This window comes from Cylas formicarius, unplaced genomic scaffold, assembly GCF_029955315.1.
Source record: "Cylas formicarius isolate icCylForm1 unplaced genomic scaffold, icCylForm1.1 PGA_scaffold_1__22_contigs__length_36826433, whole genome shotgun sequence".
Lineage (NCBI taxonomy): Eukaryota > Metazoa > Arthropoda > Insecta > Coleoptera > Brentidae > Cylas > Cylas formicarius.
Window position 1 is genome coordinate 26234265 of NW_026844264.1, and position 17614 is coordinate 26251878.

The 17614-nt window shown below is 34.2% G+C and overlaps 1 protein-coding gene across 2 annotated transcripts in view; it reads right to left on the reverse strand.

Moving 5' to 3' along the window:
* Nucleotides 1-17614, reverse strand: part of LOC132697510 (uncharacterized) — a 127019-nt gene that overhangs the window by 69360 nt on the left and 40045 nt on the right. The window contains exons 1-2 of one of the 2 annotated variants that reach the window (XM_060663110.1): nucleotides 16242-16381; nucleotides 7769-8006 (exon numbers count right to left, since the gene is read on the reverse strand). The exons of the other annotated variant lie outside the window; for it this stretch is intronic. Coding sequence (XP_060519093.1) covers nucleotides 7769-7925 — 157 coding nt within the window. The 5' untranslated portion in view covers nucleotides 7926-8006; nucleotides 16242-16381. Of the gene's footprint in view, nucleotides 1-7768; nucleotides 8007-16241; nucleotides 16382-17614 lie in introns of those variants that run through there. 2 annotated transcript variants of the gene reach the window in all.

Below are 17614 nucleotides of genomic sequence, written 5' to 3' on the forward strand. Positions count from 1 at the left end.
TTTCAAGCAATATGTCAGTAAAAAATATATAAATTTAGCTACAATCTTCTATAACAAGGCGCCCTTGCCACATAATGTAAGCAGGATCTCTGGAATTACACCACCGCAACTGGATATATCGAATTTCACGCCTTCGCTGTCCAATCAACAAGGTTCCCTAAAGTTTTTTGACATAATAAAAAGTGACAACACGAAATGTTATAAAATATTATCAACTGTCAATACTCAAGCAATTTGATTGTGAAACTTACTATATATCATTAAAAAATCAAACAAACATAAATAAAACAAAATGATGTATTTTTCAAAAATATATTTTCTGCTACAAATTTAAAGCTATAAATAAAATAACATTGAAAATCATAATTTCCAATGGTTCCTATTACTAGTGGCAAAAATGTCTTCTAAAAGTTTCAAGAATTTTTGTTCAAAACAATCGAAAATCGATGCCTACCTATCGATAATGGAAACCTTTTCAACAGTGAACAAGCGGAAATAACTTAACAAAATCCCTTTTAAAAAGCCAGAGATAAATCAGTTTAAAGCGCGTTAATTAGGCAATTTGGAAGATTTGACAAGGGTGATAAAATTATTGATTTCTTATAATAGAAAAACATAGATAGATCAAACCAAAAAAAGTTTTTCATATATTTTCTACATCTAATTGTTTTTCTTTAATTTTTCAAAAATGTGATAATCCATAAAGATACAGTACTTTGTTATACCTAACCTGTTTAAATTTCTTCAATAAATAAAATTTTGTTTTTGGATTTGAAATAATAGTGCTACAAAACTCTAAATTTATAGTTTCATTTTATATGTAAAAATATTATATACGAAAATTATTAATGTAATATTCAACCTATAGCTTACAATTTATTCAGTTGAGTATTCATCTATTATTAAAACTTAACATTGCACTCTACAAGAGTTTTAATCTAAACTCGATTATAAAATTTAATTTATGTGCTATTTTTTTTACAATTTTTCCAAGTCTTAAAACAAATTCTTTACAATGTATGCGATATCATTACAAGAAATAATACATTCGTAGTTTGACGAACAAATATGAAAAACAAAAAAGGGAAATTCAAACTATATTTCTATTTTTGAATTTCATTTTCTATTTGGCGAAGTACATTATGGTGGTTGGTTATCTCTCAGAACTCGGGAACGTTTTTGTTTGTAAATTTAAAAAAGTTTTTAATTTTAAGTTGCCGAAAAAGTTGTACTGCTGTTTCAGTTCAAGCAACATTCCAGCTTAGATAATAAAAAAAAGTACAGACTGTCTTACATCATTTCAAAAAAGAACTGAATCCAACGTGAATATGCATTCCTGCAAAACACCATTAACCCTAAAAATTACACGGTTTCCTTTTTTATATTCAGATAAACTTCGTTGTCCACCAAACAAAACTTTTCCATAAAGTTTGGTATATTTTAAAATCGCTGAACTGGGAAATGTGCCGAGTATCTCTAGAATCGACAGAAAAGTTTGAAGGAAGATATATGAAAACCTCAAGAAATATTCGGTGCATAGCGGCTCAGTTTGTGGCTTACGGGTGAGTTAATAATATTGACAGTGAAATTTTCGCACAATAGGAGCCTGATAAATAAATATTTTCAATTATTCAACCATAATTATTTCATCATGTAACGACATTTACCTTGGAACACAATAAAAACGTAGAAATCGAAAATAAATATGGATTTCCAAGCATTGCAACTAATTTATCACAAGCTTGATTGAATTTAGAGTGCGGATGTTTTTAATAGATATTTAAAACACCGATTGTATTTTAACGTTTGTTATTTGTACTTGTATTCAAGGCAGTGGAAAAAGCATGTTATGCGTTTAATAAACCAGTGCGGTAAACGGCATTTAACTCACGAGTTTATTTGACACGAGAGGAGCGCAGCGGAGCGAGTGACTTAAACAGTTTACCGAACGTGTTGCATACTATACTTTTTCTACGACCATTAGTTTTTGGGTACATTTTCGCAAAACAATACGAATACATTCACTGACATGGCCGTCAGAATTGACAAACGTTAAATTCAAGGCGTGGGAAATATCCCCAAAATCATCCGATTGCTCCCAAATCCGTGCGGTAAAATCCTGGAAATGTTTGAAGTGGCTCGGATCAGTCGGAAATAAATCTGGCGTGGTAAAGTGATGTTTCCCACAAGGTAGATCAGTAGGTAATTAAGTAGAAAATAGTATATTATGCAACCAGTGGGGTAAACGGCATTTGACTCACGAGTTTATTTGACACGAACGGAAAGCAGCGGAGCGAGTTTCTTAGAAACGAGTGAGTTAAAAAGTTTACCGAACGTGTTGCATACTGTACTTTTTCTACGACCGTTAGTTTTTGGGTCCATTTTCGCAAAACAACACGAATACATTCACTGACATGACCGTCAGATTTGACAAACGTCAAAATTCAAAGCGTGGGAAATATCTCCGAAATCATCCGGTTGCTCCCAAACTGGTGCGGTAAAATTCCGGAAATATCCAAAATGGATCGGATTCATAGGAAACGAAACTGACCTGGTAAAGTGAGGCTTCCCGCACGCTAGATCGGTGGATAATTAGGTATTTTACAGACGGGAGTAGAAAAAGAATATTATTGAAGTATGTAATATCTAAACTACAGAGCTCATTTGAAGGAATGCATCTCAGTAAGGCACAATATCCATCGGAACCTTTATTCTATATTTGTCTCTAATTATAGCTTATTATCTTTTGTACCAAATAAAATATTTTATAAAAACATCAAATTTTAGTTCTGGTTAGTTTGTTTTAACTTGACACTTGCATTAAATTTGAGTTGTATGAAGTAGGTTTTGTAAAGGATTTGTGCAAAACTTCTGCTTCGAAAAATTAGCAATCTGAGCGTACTGATGATTACGAGCATTTTTATTCGACGTACAATTAAAACAAAAATGCATGGCACAGTAACAAAGACAACTGTGTCCTATATGAAAGTCAAATTGCGAGGTTCTCTCTCATTGTCTCCGATACGCGCCCGACGAATTTTTTAGCGCTTTATGAATTATTGATACCTTCTATTTAACCGATAATTTCAACTGTTTATTTCCGACGCATTATTCAGTATAGTAAATCCTACTTAAGGAGAACTCGCGATGCTTTGGGTGGTAATCTAAAACTACAAGCCAAAAACTGTTTCCTTACAAATTGACTAGTCATGCTGTCTTTCAAACAACTGTCGCGAAAAGCAAATTGGTCTTGAAAGATTAAAGTAACTTGGCCCGTATTAATAGACCATTCCTGTGAAAGTTTTGGTTATTTCTTCTACTTTTTACATTATTTGCATTGATCGTGCAGATAAAATGAAAAGAAATGCATCGGAAAAGAAAAGTTGTGTGATAAAATTTCATGAAAGTTATTTTATATCCTTCAGAGTATGATTTCACAGTGTAAAAGCAATATTCGTAAAGAAATATTTTCAAGTTGCCGTTTACCGAATTGCCTGCAATTTATTAATCGATAAACTGTTTTTTTAGTATCAATCTGGTGCATAAGGGTTAATGTTTCCAACTTGGATTTGCAAAAAATTGGAAATATTTTTTTGTCTGTTGTAAAAATTATTTCCTATGGTTAAAAAAATTATTGCCTCGGGCAATTCCAAAAATAATGCATCAATGGTTAAATCCAACGACGAAGCTGAAAAGTTATCCACCAAAAACTCCCACGTCTGCTGGATTTATCATTAACTCCATAAACAATATAAATCATGTATAATTGTGATTCGTGAAAATACGTCACATCTGCTCCATAATTTTACATTGGAAGAAACATTAATTGTTTCGAGGTTGCTTTGGAAATCTGCAAAACCATCTCCTGTCTCTAGCGAGAAAATCTATTTTGGATGTTGTATTTTTGGAGAAGTTTTGATATTTAATGGGTGACATTTTCGGTTCACACGAGAGCTGAGGCGGCAAACGGAAGGCCAATTTTGAGGTTCCTCTGTGGGAAGATTGTGATTTATTTAGAGTTATACGGCAGTATGTTCATAAAATCACTTATAAACAGTACTTTTACAGTATTTCATATGGCTCGAAACACATTTTGAATGAACTTCTCTTTGTGCATCTGCGTAATTTCGTTCTAATTGTTACCTTTTTACTTAAAATTTCTAAGATTTTAAAACTAGACTTTTTATTTTTTTTAGACAATATTATTCATCTACTATGCTGTAAGAATAAAAGCCTGAAAGGAATTTACTACAACTTCAAATTGTCAAGTAGTATGTACTTACTAAATTGTGCCACGTATGTAAAAAGTAACTCTAATCTTTATATGCCGTCAAGAAATTCAGATATTCAGTACAGTTTAAGACCGAATCTTAACATAAAAATACCTACACATCGACTGTCTCTTACAGCAAATAGTCCCTTTGTTTTGACTGTAAAAATTTATAATAAATTGCCTATCGAACTGAAGGAGATAACTAGTCAAACAAAGTTCAAATGCACTCTTAAAGACAAATTGCTACGCCTCGCCTATTACAATATTAAGGATTTTCTTTCTTGTGATACTTTTCAATACGTATTCGTTGTTTGTTATTGTTTATATATTTGTTATTTATCTATCGGTATTGCGTATTATTATTATTATTATTATTATTATTATTATTATTATTATTTATATTATTTATTTTATTATTAATTTACTAGTTATACTAAGATAATTTTATACTTTTACATTCGTATTACGCTGACAATATCCAACACTTGTAAATCAAGTCTTATGGAAATAAAGACATCTTTATCTTTATCTTTAACGAGAAACTGATTTAAAATTTTCCGTTCCACAATACTGACTAATTTCTCCACGGTACAGACTAAAATAAATTTCAGTTCTAAAATCATATAAACCCGTTGAACTATTTTATCAACTCCATTTTTGTAAACAATAATAAGATGACGTACGTTCAGCATGATTCACTTTACATTTCATAAATCTCATAGTAGGTGGCACTCGAAACACGCTCGAGCCACATAAATTGAAATTCAAAAATTAGGTAAATTTTAAAAACAAAAATTATTGTGTCGGAATTCGATGTAAACCAAAAAAGTATCAACCTTTTTAGCTTGATCGTGGAAATAATAATTTCTGAGGTTATTAGTTTATGCTATATTATGCAACAAGCACGGAAAACGGCATTTGACTCACGAGTTTATTTAGCACGAGCTGAGTGCAGCGGAGCGAGTGTTTAATAAATGAGTCAGATAGAGTATATTATGCAACAAGTGCGGTAAACGGTATTTGACTCACGAGTTTATTTGACACGAGCGGAACGAGTGTTTAATAAACAAGTGACCTAAAAAGTTTACCGAACGTGTTGCATACTATACTTTTTCTATGACCGTTAGTTTTTGGGTGCATTTTCGCAAAACAACACGAATACATTCACTGACATAACCGTAAGAATTGACAAACGTCAAAATTCAATGGGTGGGAAATATCTCCTTGGGAAATGAAACTGACGTGGTAAAGTGATGCTTCCCGCACGATAGATCGGTGTGTAATTAGGCATTTTACAGACGGGAGCAGAAAATAGTATACTATGCAACATGTAACGGCATTTAACTCACGAGTTTATTTGACACGAGAGGAGCGCAGCGGAGCGAGTGTTTAATAAGCGAGTGACTTAAACAGTTTACCGAACGTGTTGCATACTATACTTTTTCTACGAGCATTAGTTTTTGGGTACATTTTCGCAAAACAACACGAATACATTCACTGACATGGCCGTCAGAATTGACAAACGTTAAATTCAAGGCGTGGGAAATATCTCCGAAATCATCCGATTGCTCCCAAATCCGTGCGGTAAAATCCCGGAAATGTTTGAAGTGGCTCGGATCCGTGGAAAATAAATCTGACTTAGTAAAGTGACGCTTACCGCAAGGTAGATCGGTAGGTAATTAAGTATTTTACAAACGCGAGTAGAAAATAGTATATTATGCAACAAGTGCGGTAAAACTCATTTGACTCCCGAGTTTATTTGCCACGAGCGGAGCGAGTTTTTGATAAACGAGTGAGTTAAAAAGTTTACCGAACGTGTTGCATACTATACTTTTTCTACGACCTTTAGTTTTTGGTTACATTTTCGCAAAACAGTGAATACGTTCACTGACATGACCATCAGAATTGACAAACTTCAAAATTCAAAGCGTGGGAAATATCTCCGAAAATATCCGATTGCTGCCAAATTCGTACTGTAAAATCCCGGAAATGTCCGAAGTGGCTCGGATTCATGGGAAACGAAAGTGACGTGGTAAAGTTGACGCACGCTAGTTCGGTATGTAATTAGGTATTTTACAGACGGGAGTAGAACAAATTATTCATTGCGATAAAAAAAAAGAACTTATAGACTTTTAGAAATGGATATGACACTATACTGACATTTAGCCGATATATTGTAGGTTCTCTCTGAATCTCAAAAAATATTATATAAAAAATATGACAAAATGTCTGATCTACTGATTGTGATAAGAAAATAAAGTTAGTGGACTTCCGGTCGAGTTTAAAGAAAATCATTTTTTTTATTCTCTATGTTTCGGTAAATTCATTGCATTCTTCAGGACAAACGATACCTTATTAATTGCAATTAGACGAAAGCAAAAGTTTATTCCAAATATATTTTAAAAATATCTATCCGTGTAAAACATTAAAATTTCGTTTTTTAGGTATTTATATTCGCCTCAATGGATCGATAACCGCAGATTTACAAATTTGTTGAGCACACTTCCCCAAAGAAAATATGTTGGTGAAACGCCAGACAATCATATAAATGTCCAATATATATATATATATATATATATATATATATATATATATATATATATATATATATATATATATATATATATATATATATATATATATATATATATATATATATATATATATATATATATATATATATATATATATATATATATATATATATATATATTACACTTATATGTATTACATTGTCTGGCGTTTCATCAACATATTTTCTTTGTGGGGAAGTGTGCTCAACAAATTTGTAAATCTGCGGTTATCGATCCATTGAGGCGAATCGACATAACTGCTTCACTAACGAGTGGATGCTCAAGATTTTCTGAAATTTTTAAGAATAAATCGACATTTATGTATTTTTCCGGCCAACTTGTCAGCGTCCATTACTGTTTGAATTGTCATTGACAATGTCATTTTAATCTTTTTTAGTTCTAATCACTTCTTATTTTAATTTATACTTATACCAGGGTTGCGTCACACTTCAATATTTAGATAAATATATGTTTTATAAGAATAGAAAACATTTATAAAACTAGGTGTACATAACTACAAGCTGGGTTAACAAGTTTTAATTGATACATACATCTCTATAAAGGAGAAATTTGCATAATTTCTGATAAAAGTTAGTATAGAAATCAAAAATCTCTAATAAGATGAGCAGCAATTAATCACGCAATAAAAGAAATACTAATAAGAACGTACTAAAGTCAGTTTGCCCTTCGAATAGACGGATAATGAACAGCTATAGTTGTCATACACTAGATCCTTATAATCTGTAGCAGATATGTTCTTATTTTGGCTTTGTAATTTGAAAGTCCCCTATTGTCGACAAGACCCCGCTTCGAGAAAATAACTCTCATACTTGGGAAAAGGTAGAATTCTACCTGTTGATGCGAAATTTCCGGACAAGCAAAAAACAGGACCGACCCGAGATTTCAACAAAAAGATAATTACCTGGGCGTTGCACAGCTGCTGGAGTGGATGGCGGGATAGCTGGGGATGTGGCTTCTGGCGTTGTTAAATCGCAACACTCTCTTTCCGGAAACTCGCTACACGTTCCCGGTCGGGATATAATGGCCAGCAGCCACAAAAGTATCCCAACGCGATGCATACCATCCGCTGTTGCGCGGCTCTTTAACTCATCACATTGCGTACTTCTGGCAAATGCAATAATAATTTTGGGGACCCGGAGCTGTGGAAAACTTTAATGTAACCTCGGGCGTGTGCCTTTCTGGCGAAACTTGTGTTCTGCTGATTTTATTTCGAGTTGGGCGACGGCCACTTAAATTTGGCAATTAAAATAAATGAGATAAAGAAAAGGGGATGGGGAACAAAGGGTTATTTTAATTTAATGATCTCATTTTGTGTATACTAAAGAAAATGTGAGCAATTTAGAAAGAATATAAATAATAAGGTGACAAATTGTGTGAAATAGCCTATCGACAGAAACACTAATTCCAAAAAGATCCCGCTGTAGATCGTTTTCTTGTAATTGCCTCTTAATGAACTTCATATAATTCAATTGAAGTGAAATATGGTAGGCACGATTAAATACTAATCAAACATTGTCATGGTTATTGTATTTAGCTCCCTTTGTGATAAAAAGAGAAAATTAATAAAAAAACAAATATTAAATTTTGACTAAAATGAAAATTATTTACACAAGAAATGTAGGATTTAAAATGGTTTTAAATAGCTATCCTAAAATAACTCAAAATCAAAACCACATTTTTTCGACAATAATTTTACATTAATAAATAGGAACTCACTTTCTAGATTTTTTTTCTTATTATTAACAGCAAAAAATAAAGCCATTATTATAAAAAGATATCTAATAATAATTTAATTCTAACCTAAAAATAAACCACCTTCGACAACGTTGAAAAACATCCACCTCAAATCGATTTTATGCGGTGTATAAAATGTAACTCATAACGTCAGTAATTGGAGCATGCATAATCTACATCTTGAGATCTCTGCCCTTGAAATATTAAACTTCATAAGCATGATAGCTTATACTCCGGAGCGAAAATTTTAAAGATTCTTAAAATGCGATATCCAGATTATAAAAATGTACTATAATTACAAAAAAAATGTGTTGGAAGTAATTATTAGTGGGTGTTTACTTTTTTTATGTGTACAAGCCTCTGATTTTTTTAAGAAAATCGATTGCAAATGCATCAAAAATTGCTGCAGTTATTGTTTTATATCACTAAGTAGAAAACATGATAAAGAATAATAATGCATTTTAGACAACTTTCTTTAATGGCACGTTCGACTTGTTTACGCGATAAGTTAATTAAAAGCTCATTTAGAGAGAACAATCCGCGTTTTTTTTTTAAATTTACTGTTTTGACAAATTGAAATTGTAGTTTATTCGTTTTCCAGATTTTTTTTTGTGTAATCGTTCTCGTATTGGTCAATAGCAATATTGATTTTACCTCATTATTAGCGAGATTTAGTCAGGAGTATAACAGAGTAAAAAAATTATTGAAGTAGTCGAAAACAAACAGTTTATTACTGCAAAATCTGAATACTAATAAAGTCAACATATTGTATTCTGAATTTTATTCATAAAATTAGAATCGCTCAATTAATCTAAAAAAATAATATGATAGATATAGATTAGCAAAAAGCGCATTTATTCCAATAAAATAATAAAAAATATGATTGAGGAGAAATCGATTTATGTTTAAACGTGTTTTATGCAACTAATCGATGGCGTTTTTCATATATAATCTACTCTGGCATAACGCTAGTTACTTTACGAGATTAGTAATAATATATACCAAACTAAACAGAATAGGAGATGAAGTGGGAAGGAAATCCATGAAGTTACCCAAATTTAAATAGCTGTACATTTCTTTGAAGTTGGATTTTTGAAAAAGAAGACAACTTTTTATAACAGCGTTACTATTTAAAACATGTAATAACGTTAATAAGATTATTCTCTATACAGTTTGGACCTACACGGTGTCTGTTATTGTTTAGTTTTAATTTTAAATTAAAAACCAAATTTGATAAAATGGAAATAATTCAAAAAATTGCCAAAATGTCTCGAGGTGCAACCCAACATTACAAAAAGTAGAATTAACAATCTTTCCAAAATTCTTCCTCAAAAAAAGGATTTTTTTTACTGCATTGCATGAAGACTCTGTATAACGTATAAAAAATACAACAGCACTATGTCATAAACCAAAGATAAAGCTTTGCAACCCTGGTAAAGAATCCAAAATCGACAAAAAATATCCAAGCAATAGCTAGTAGCTGCAGCCATTTTGGTTCTGAATCGAAATTTTCTATTTAGGGATTTGTCTTAAATTCCGAAAAAATAAAAACGCACTTTTAAGCAATCTGTCTGACCAAATTAAAAATCAGCAGCACACAAAAAAGTTCACGATAACGATTTGCAGCCCAAACTGCGGATACATTGAAATTTAAAGCGCACAAATAAAATTAATTCTATCATTTTGCAGTCGAGTTTTATTCAAATTGATCTTCATTTCAGTTGTTTGGCGAATTACCTATTCAAATGTGGTCGGTTTAAAATTGGACTTTATTTGTTTAATTTATCTCTTTCAAGAGAATGAATTTAATAAATACAAATAAAAATAGATCAACAAACACACAAATTTATACATTTTCAATGAAGTTTCGAAATTTTGTTGGTATATGATCATCTTAATCGACATGAAAGTGGAATTTATAGCCGCCTCGCTCTACAACGAAATGAAATTTTTGTGTTCGCAGATTCACACACATATATAAATGAATAAAATGGATGTTATTCGGAAGTGTATAGTCAGCGTAGTTTCTTTCTAATTTTCCTTATCATATACGACAATATAATAATTTTATGATTTTTGCGCCATTCAATTTACACATTAATAGAGTTAAATTTTGTTCTGTCGTAAATAAATCAAAACACGAAACACAAAAACTTGCTTAAAAATCATAGACTGTAACTTTCTTATTTTGATCTGCCAAAATCAACATTAACATCGCTGTTAAAAAAAAATATTACCGAAAATCAATCTTGTAGTGGAAGGTAGCGGCCCTTCAATGAACAGCACCGTTACCACCTCTGAAGATAACCTCCCAGTGTTCGAAGAGTTTTCGGGGCGCGGGCATTGAAGGTGCCACGTGAGATCTTGGCGAAACGTCTGAACGGATGATATCCCGTAATATATTGTAATCACATTTTTCCATCCGCGAATCAATACGTCAAAATACGGGGAGGAGACCTTTACAGACACCAAGTTTTATGAAAAACTAAGAAAAAGGAAGGTTATTTCGCTATGCAACTTGAATTTTCTTAAAAATTGCTGCAACCAGAACTTGCTGCCAACATTTACAAGGTTGTCTTATCACACACGCACCAGAAAGACTTAAGCCATCCTGGACAAAGTTAGCAAGGCCCTACTCCAAGACCAGATCAGGCGGACCCAGTAAGAAATTAGTGAGACTGAGCGACAACTTTTCAAACTCCACCTAAAACTGATCAACGGGATCCATCAATTGCTGTGGGACCGCATAGAATTATTAACATCATGGCGCACTGAGAAAGACAAGGACATCACGTCAAAAAAACTGTGGAAGAGATTAGAAATCTTTCAGTCAAATTCCAAGAAATCAGTTCCAAATACAAACCGAAGCAGTACAGTTCATAACATTTCAGCATACCAACTTTCCGATACAGAAGTCAGCGTACTGAAAAAAAGATTTAACTATGCAATAGCTCCAAAAAGAGTACCGGTCGAAGAGATCGTTTCCAACGTCGAAGCAAGTCTTTCCACCATAGAAGAACGAGATGCGGAGCTGATTAGGCAAGATATCGCCAGAGTCTTAAGACAGTCAAAATAACCGCAACCAAACTTAAGCAGAGAAGAAATGCAAGCCTTAAAGAATCTAAACAAAAACGAAAATATTATAATAATGGCAGCAGACAAAGGAAATGCCATTGTCGTCATGAATACGTCGGATTATAATGCAAAATTGGAGGATATTTTGAATGACCCAATATACAAACTAGTCACCAGAGATCTCACGACATATTTGGAAAAAACAACTAAGTCCAAAATTCTCGATTCTTCAATAAACGAGGATACAAAGAAGAAACTTATTTCGAGGGAAAAATCGAGTCGTTGCCCAAAATTCTACGGGCTCCCAAAGATCCATAAGGACGGGGTTCCCCTGCGTCCAATCGTAAGCGCCTTTAACACACCAGTATGCAAGCTGGAAAAAAATTTGGCCAGTGCACTTCACGCCATAGTGGAAAAGGCAGATTCCTATGTTAAAAATTCAGAACATTTCACTCAGATTTTAGGTTCTCTCAGGATTGGCAAGGACGACATTATGGCAAGTTTCGATGTGAAATCCCTATACCCGAGCATTCCAGTAGAAGAGGCACTCTTTCTTATAGAAGAAAACGAAGATCTTTCGCCGTACATAATGGATCTGTCAAGATGTTGCCTGAAAAATGGCTACTTTATGTACAACGGGAAAATTTAAAGACAAGTAGATGGAGCAGCAATGGGACTGAATCGGCCGGATATTACGGAAACACGAGATATCTTCGGTATACAAACCTGATCATACCATTGGAGCAATGTTAAGATAGCCAAAACAAAAAATTACTTTGGAGAACCAAGGAGTATATAGTGTGGCTTGCGGATCGTGCAGCTGACGTGCGTGGGACAGACAAATAGGAGGATTTCAGCCAGGCTGGAGGAACATCGATTAGCCATAAGAAATAAACAAACAACATCGGCTTTATTCCAGCACCAACATCAGACAGGCCATAAGATTGATTTTAGCACTTGTAAACAAATTGCTAACATTTCTGATTTTAGTACCAGGATTATACGAGAGGCCATCGAGATAGAAAAGTCCGGACACCTAAATACGAGAGACGACGCTCAGCATTCATCCAATACGTGGAAAACGATAATCAAACGGCAGAGTGATACGCAGCAGCCAACGGGGACATCGTAACTACGATCGGGCGAAATAAACAAGGCGATAATTCGGGGGGCGGAGCCGTCTCCCCTCCAGCAGAAGCAGCACCGTTACCACCTTCGGCGCAGATTATAAATACCGCACGCATCGCCGATAACTTCCCAGTGTTCGAAGTGTTTTCGGAGGGCGAGCATTGAAGATGCCAAGTGAGATCTTGGCGAAGCGTCTGCAGGATTCCAGTCGGAGTCCAACAAGTGAATGGATGATATCCCGGAATACTTATATATATTTTATTTCAGTGTCTATGCTTCTGACCCGTAAAGTAATATTAAAAAACGTAGCAAGTATTTGTATTTTCTTACTCTTTCTATCGTTTCTTTCATATGTATCATTTAACCTCTGCAGCGATCTGCGATCCATTAAGTATGGATTTGAAAGCCTCTCGTTCAGCGCGAAATAAACATACCTAACGCTGTGCTATCACATCTCCCGCAATCTTGCGAAACCCATTAACAACGAACCACCCTTTTGTTCAGAGTCGTTTTCCGATATCTATTGGCTTTATATCTTGTTTAGGACATATATTTTGGCAGAAGCTAAAGGAAGCCTTTATTACTGGCAAAGCTAAAGGTACGGACCGAAATAAAATTATCCGAAGGCAATATTACACCGAGGCTTCATTTATCAACTTTAGTCTTTTGTTCTGCAGTAAATATTTATTGTATACAGTTGTGTATGTATGGGACAGATTGAAAAGTGAGCGGGGGTAACGTATTTATAGATTGATCTTGCCTGTCTTCTTTGAAAATGTTATCAAATTACATTTAATATATTTTTTCTTTCAGCAGTATTCCATTATTTAAATACTTTAACGTTTTGATTACTGTTAATTTTTCTTCACAGCAAGCACTTTAAAACTAAACAATAGAGTCGTTGAATGAAGCAGATTCGTTTAACTTCTAAAATGGTTACAAGCAAAAGCATGTAAAGCGAAATACGTGTAGAATGAAATTAACTGTTATACGGTCTGTTGTGTTAGTCCAGCAGCACAAATTTATATCCTCGTGGAATGAAGGTGGTTGCAGTCGCTAAAATGTATGCGCGACTCTTTGCAGATTTGATTAACTTTGTGGCGTATATATTAAAATTTTGTTTATCGTAATTTTTTAAATTAAATTGATGTTCAATAATAGCTTATGTCATTTACGCAACAACAATAAAACAACAAACGAAAACGTACATATACTATAAAAAAAATGGTTCAACCGGAGTGCCGCAGGGTTCTATGCTGGGTCCGGTATTTCTTCTCTTGTTTATAAATTTTACACTATAGATCCTAACGCTATATTTACAGATTTCGATTATGATGTTAGTTTCAGTTCTTGAAAGTGATTGTAATGTAATGGTTGAAAACATTGCAGAGTGTAAATAAATTGAGACTTAAGTTGGATAACGAAAAGATTCCTTTCAGCGATAATATAAAATTTTTTGCCCATATATGAATGAAAACCTGAAATGAAACCGCGTAGCCAATATGTAAAATCAAGTTGCTTAATGAGTTATTAATAACTTGCCGAAAATAATTTTTTTAAAGAAACTTCCACAGGCTACTGTAATACTTTTTAAAAACTTCTGGATTCCTCCTTCTTCGGTTTATTCTGAGTCGAACTTGCTGACGTTTCGCCAATCATCCTGTTGGCTTCTTCAGGGCTTGACTGAAACTGGCTCACATTTTACTCTTTACCTGCTTATATAATGTTTGAGGGGGGCGGAGCTAAATGACGGGCATAAACACCGTCTCGGATGACTGATTCCCGTATTGGTGACAGGCAGAGACCAAAGTCGCGGTTAAGATTGTTAGGTCGTTTATAGAGCTGATGAGTTTATTTGTCGTAAGACCCTTTCGTGTTGTTTGAGCCTAGTTGATATTTTTCGTCCTGTCTCTCCAATGTATTCTTTGCCGCATATGCATTTAATGCTGTAAACTCCTGCCATCTCAAATGAAATTTTGACTTTGACGGACCGAAGATGTTGAGAGATTTTTGGACAAAATCACGAAACCGGCCATAAAATTTTATTCGATAAAACTAAAATTCTTGCATGAAATCAATTCTTAGATTTACCGCTTTTCCAAAAGTCTCTCAAAATCTTCGGTCCGTCAAAGAAAAAAATCCATTTGAGATGCCAGGAGTTTACAGCATTCCATGCATATGCGGCAAACATTATATTGGAGAAACCGGACGAAAAACATCAACTAGGCTCAAAGAACACGAAAGAGCCCTACGACTAAGACATATGTACTCATCAGCTGTTGGCGAACACAATCACGCAACCGGACATAAAATTTTAATCGATTAAACCAAAAATATATAGAAATTTAGAAACAAACTAACAATCTTAACAGCGACTCAGGTCTTTATCTGTCACCAATATTTAGCTCCGATCCCCTCAAACAATATATAAGCAAGTACAGAGAAAAATTCGAGCCAGTTTCAGTCAAGCTCTGAAGAAGCCAACAGGATGATTGGCGCAACCTCAGCAAGTTCGACTCAGCAAAAACCGACGGCGGAGAAATCCAGCAGTTTTGTAAAAAGTTGTCCAAAGTACTTTAAAGTTATGTTGAAAATATATTATTCTACCTATGACATATAATATACGAAAACTACAAACTTTTCAAAGTTACCACTAAAAACCGCTGCATTTCTATGCAATATGGAAATAAACATATTGAATTGCATACAATTTTACATTTTTGATCAGGAATTATCTGGACTAATAGGGTTGGTCAAAAAATTGCGCCTGATAAGTAAAGAATGTTTTTGGTAAATTCCCAAACAATACAAAGATCAATATTTAACAAACGAGAAACCTTGAATTGGTTTCTATTTTGCATTTAAAAGCGTTACAGCGCCCAATAGTTTCATATTTTTTGGTAGCGGTACGATATTTACACAGCTTATTAAAATGATCATAGAATAATAACTCAGTTCATTTCAATTATAGACGAAAGAATGTCTCAATCTTGAAAGACTTTTAGGGATTGATCTAATATATTACCAGCCGAGTTTCTTACTTTTTGAATAAAATAATTGTAGTCACAGAAAAAGGCGATAAAAATAGTGAAAAACTGTTCGCGTGTATTGATGAATCCGTCGAAAAATTTTATTGCGTATGCAAAACTGATCCGCTTTAATATGCAACGAATTCCTTTTTTTAGAGCTTTGACGAGTGTTGGCTTGGCTTATAAATCAAATGCAGAAACTAATACTGAAGACATAAATCCGTTGCGATGCACAGATTTTTTTTAATAAGTCGATTCATATACTTAATTATTTTTTGTCTTGAAACGTTAATTTCGATTCAGTTTTAAGTTTGATCCTCAAATGCGTTTCAACATTGGTTTCGCTTCGGCGAGCTGAATCGTTATCGTGGCCTTGAAGAGAAAAATATACCCAAAGTTATTTTTTACCTTGTCACGCGTCACTTAAGGAACGCCACGAAGGGTCACAGCGTAGCACGTTTCTCGGTGAAGCGCGAAGGGACTGAGGGCCGTCGCGGCGGAAGCAATGCGCCTTGCGTCGCGGCGCCGACACGAGGTCGATGGCGCCGTTTTCGACCGGCCGGTATTCGCGCACCTAACCACCCCTCTCATACCCGCCACACTCCACCAACTCGAACCTCCACTTTAATATGCATCTAAATTTACTACGGGCCTAGTAACGAGTGTACTATAATGTCTTGCAACATCGGTAAGGCCGGAATTTCAGGCGATCATCTCGGGAACGTCCTTGACATTTGATGTGGAAAAACGCTAGCTATACAGACGCACATTCGACGTTGTTAATTGGGGTTAAATTCGACGACAGGTTTTTTATAAAGTGTCAGAAAAAAAAATAGGTTTAAAAAAACAAACATACGTTCCACTATTTCGCTCTTTCAGAAATGTCCGCGGTGGTCACACACTCCGTTTGGCAATAAACGAAACTAGATATGGTCAGTTTAAAGATTTTTCGTTGCGCAATAAAATTTAAATGACACTGCGAGTCGTAAAATACACAACATAAACCTCCACCGTGTAGGCACGAAATTCTCTAGCACAATCCTGAAAGGGTACAGGGACGAATTCAGGAGTTTTGATGGATTTGGTCTGAATTTAAGATAAAATGTTTGTACTGTTACGAGCAATCAAAAAAAAATATATATTTATATTATTGATTCGTTCTCAAGGATTTCGGTTTCATTCACTGTTTTTATGTGGTCCTTGTAGATTCAGAAAAGCAAGTTGAATGTTCATTTATTGCAAGTGCTCGTGTCACAAAGACGGACAACGATATTCAATAAAATATTCAACGTAACTACCGAACATTATTATTGATACTATATAGATAATAACAGTTTTATATATTCCCCTATTTTAACAAAACGACAAATTGGTTGAAAACACTTAGAATTAGTAAAATTATCTCTATACTTTAACTTTGGTACCAGTCGCATAACGACATGTTTTTATAATAGGCACGCGATGTTACTTTCTTCTTCTACTTACTATTCTACGTCCCCCATATTCGTATTACACGAATTAAGTACAGTGATGCGATATTTTGCAGAGTAGTTTTATACATCATCGTCATATAGAGCTTTAAGAATCAATGATCGGAAAGAACGGCTCACTTAGAGAAGTTTGCAGCGGAACCAGCTTAATATCGGAAGATAAGAATGTAGTCAGGAGTGCATTCGGTTTGTTGGCTCACGAACCGTAAGGCTGCGCTCACTAATAGATACGTTACAGTTTGGCGTGCTGCTATAGTGGAAGCAAGTTACCGCCAATTCTCTTGGCAGAAA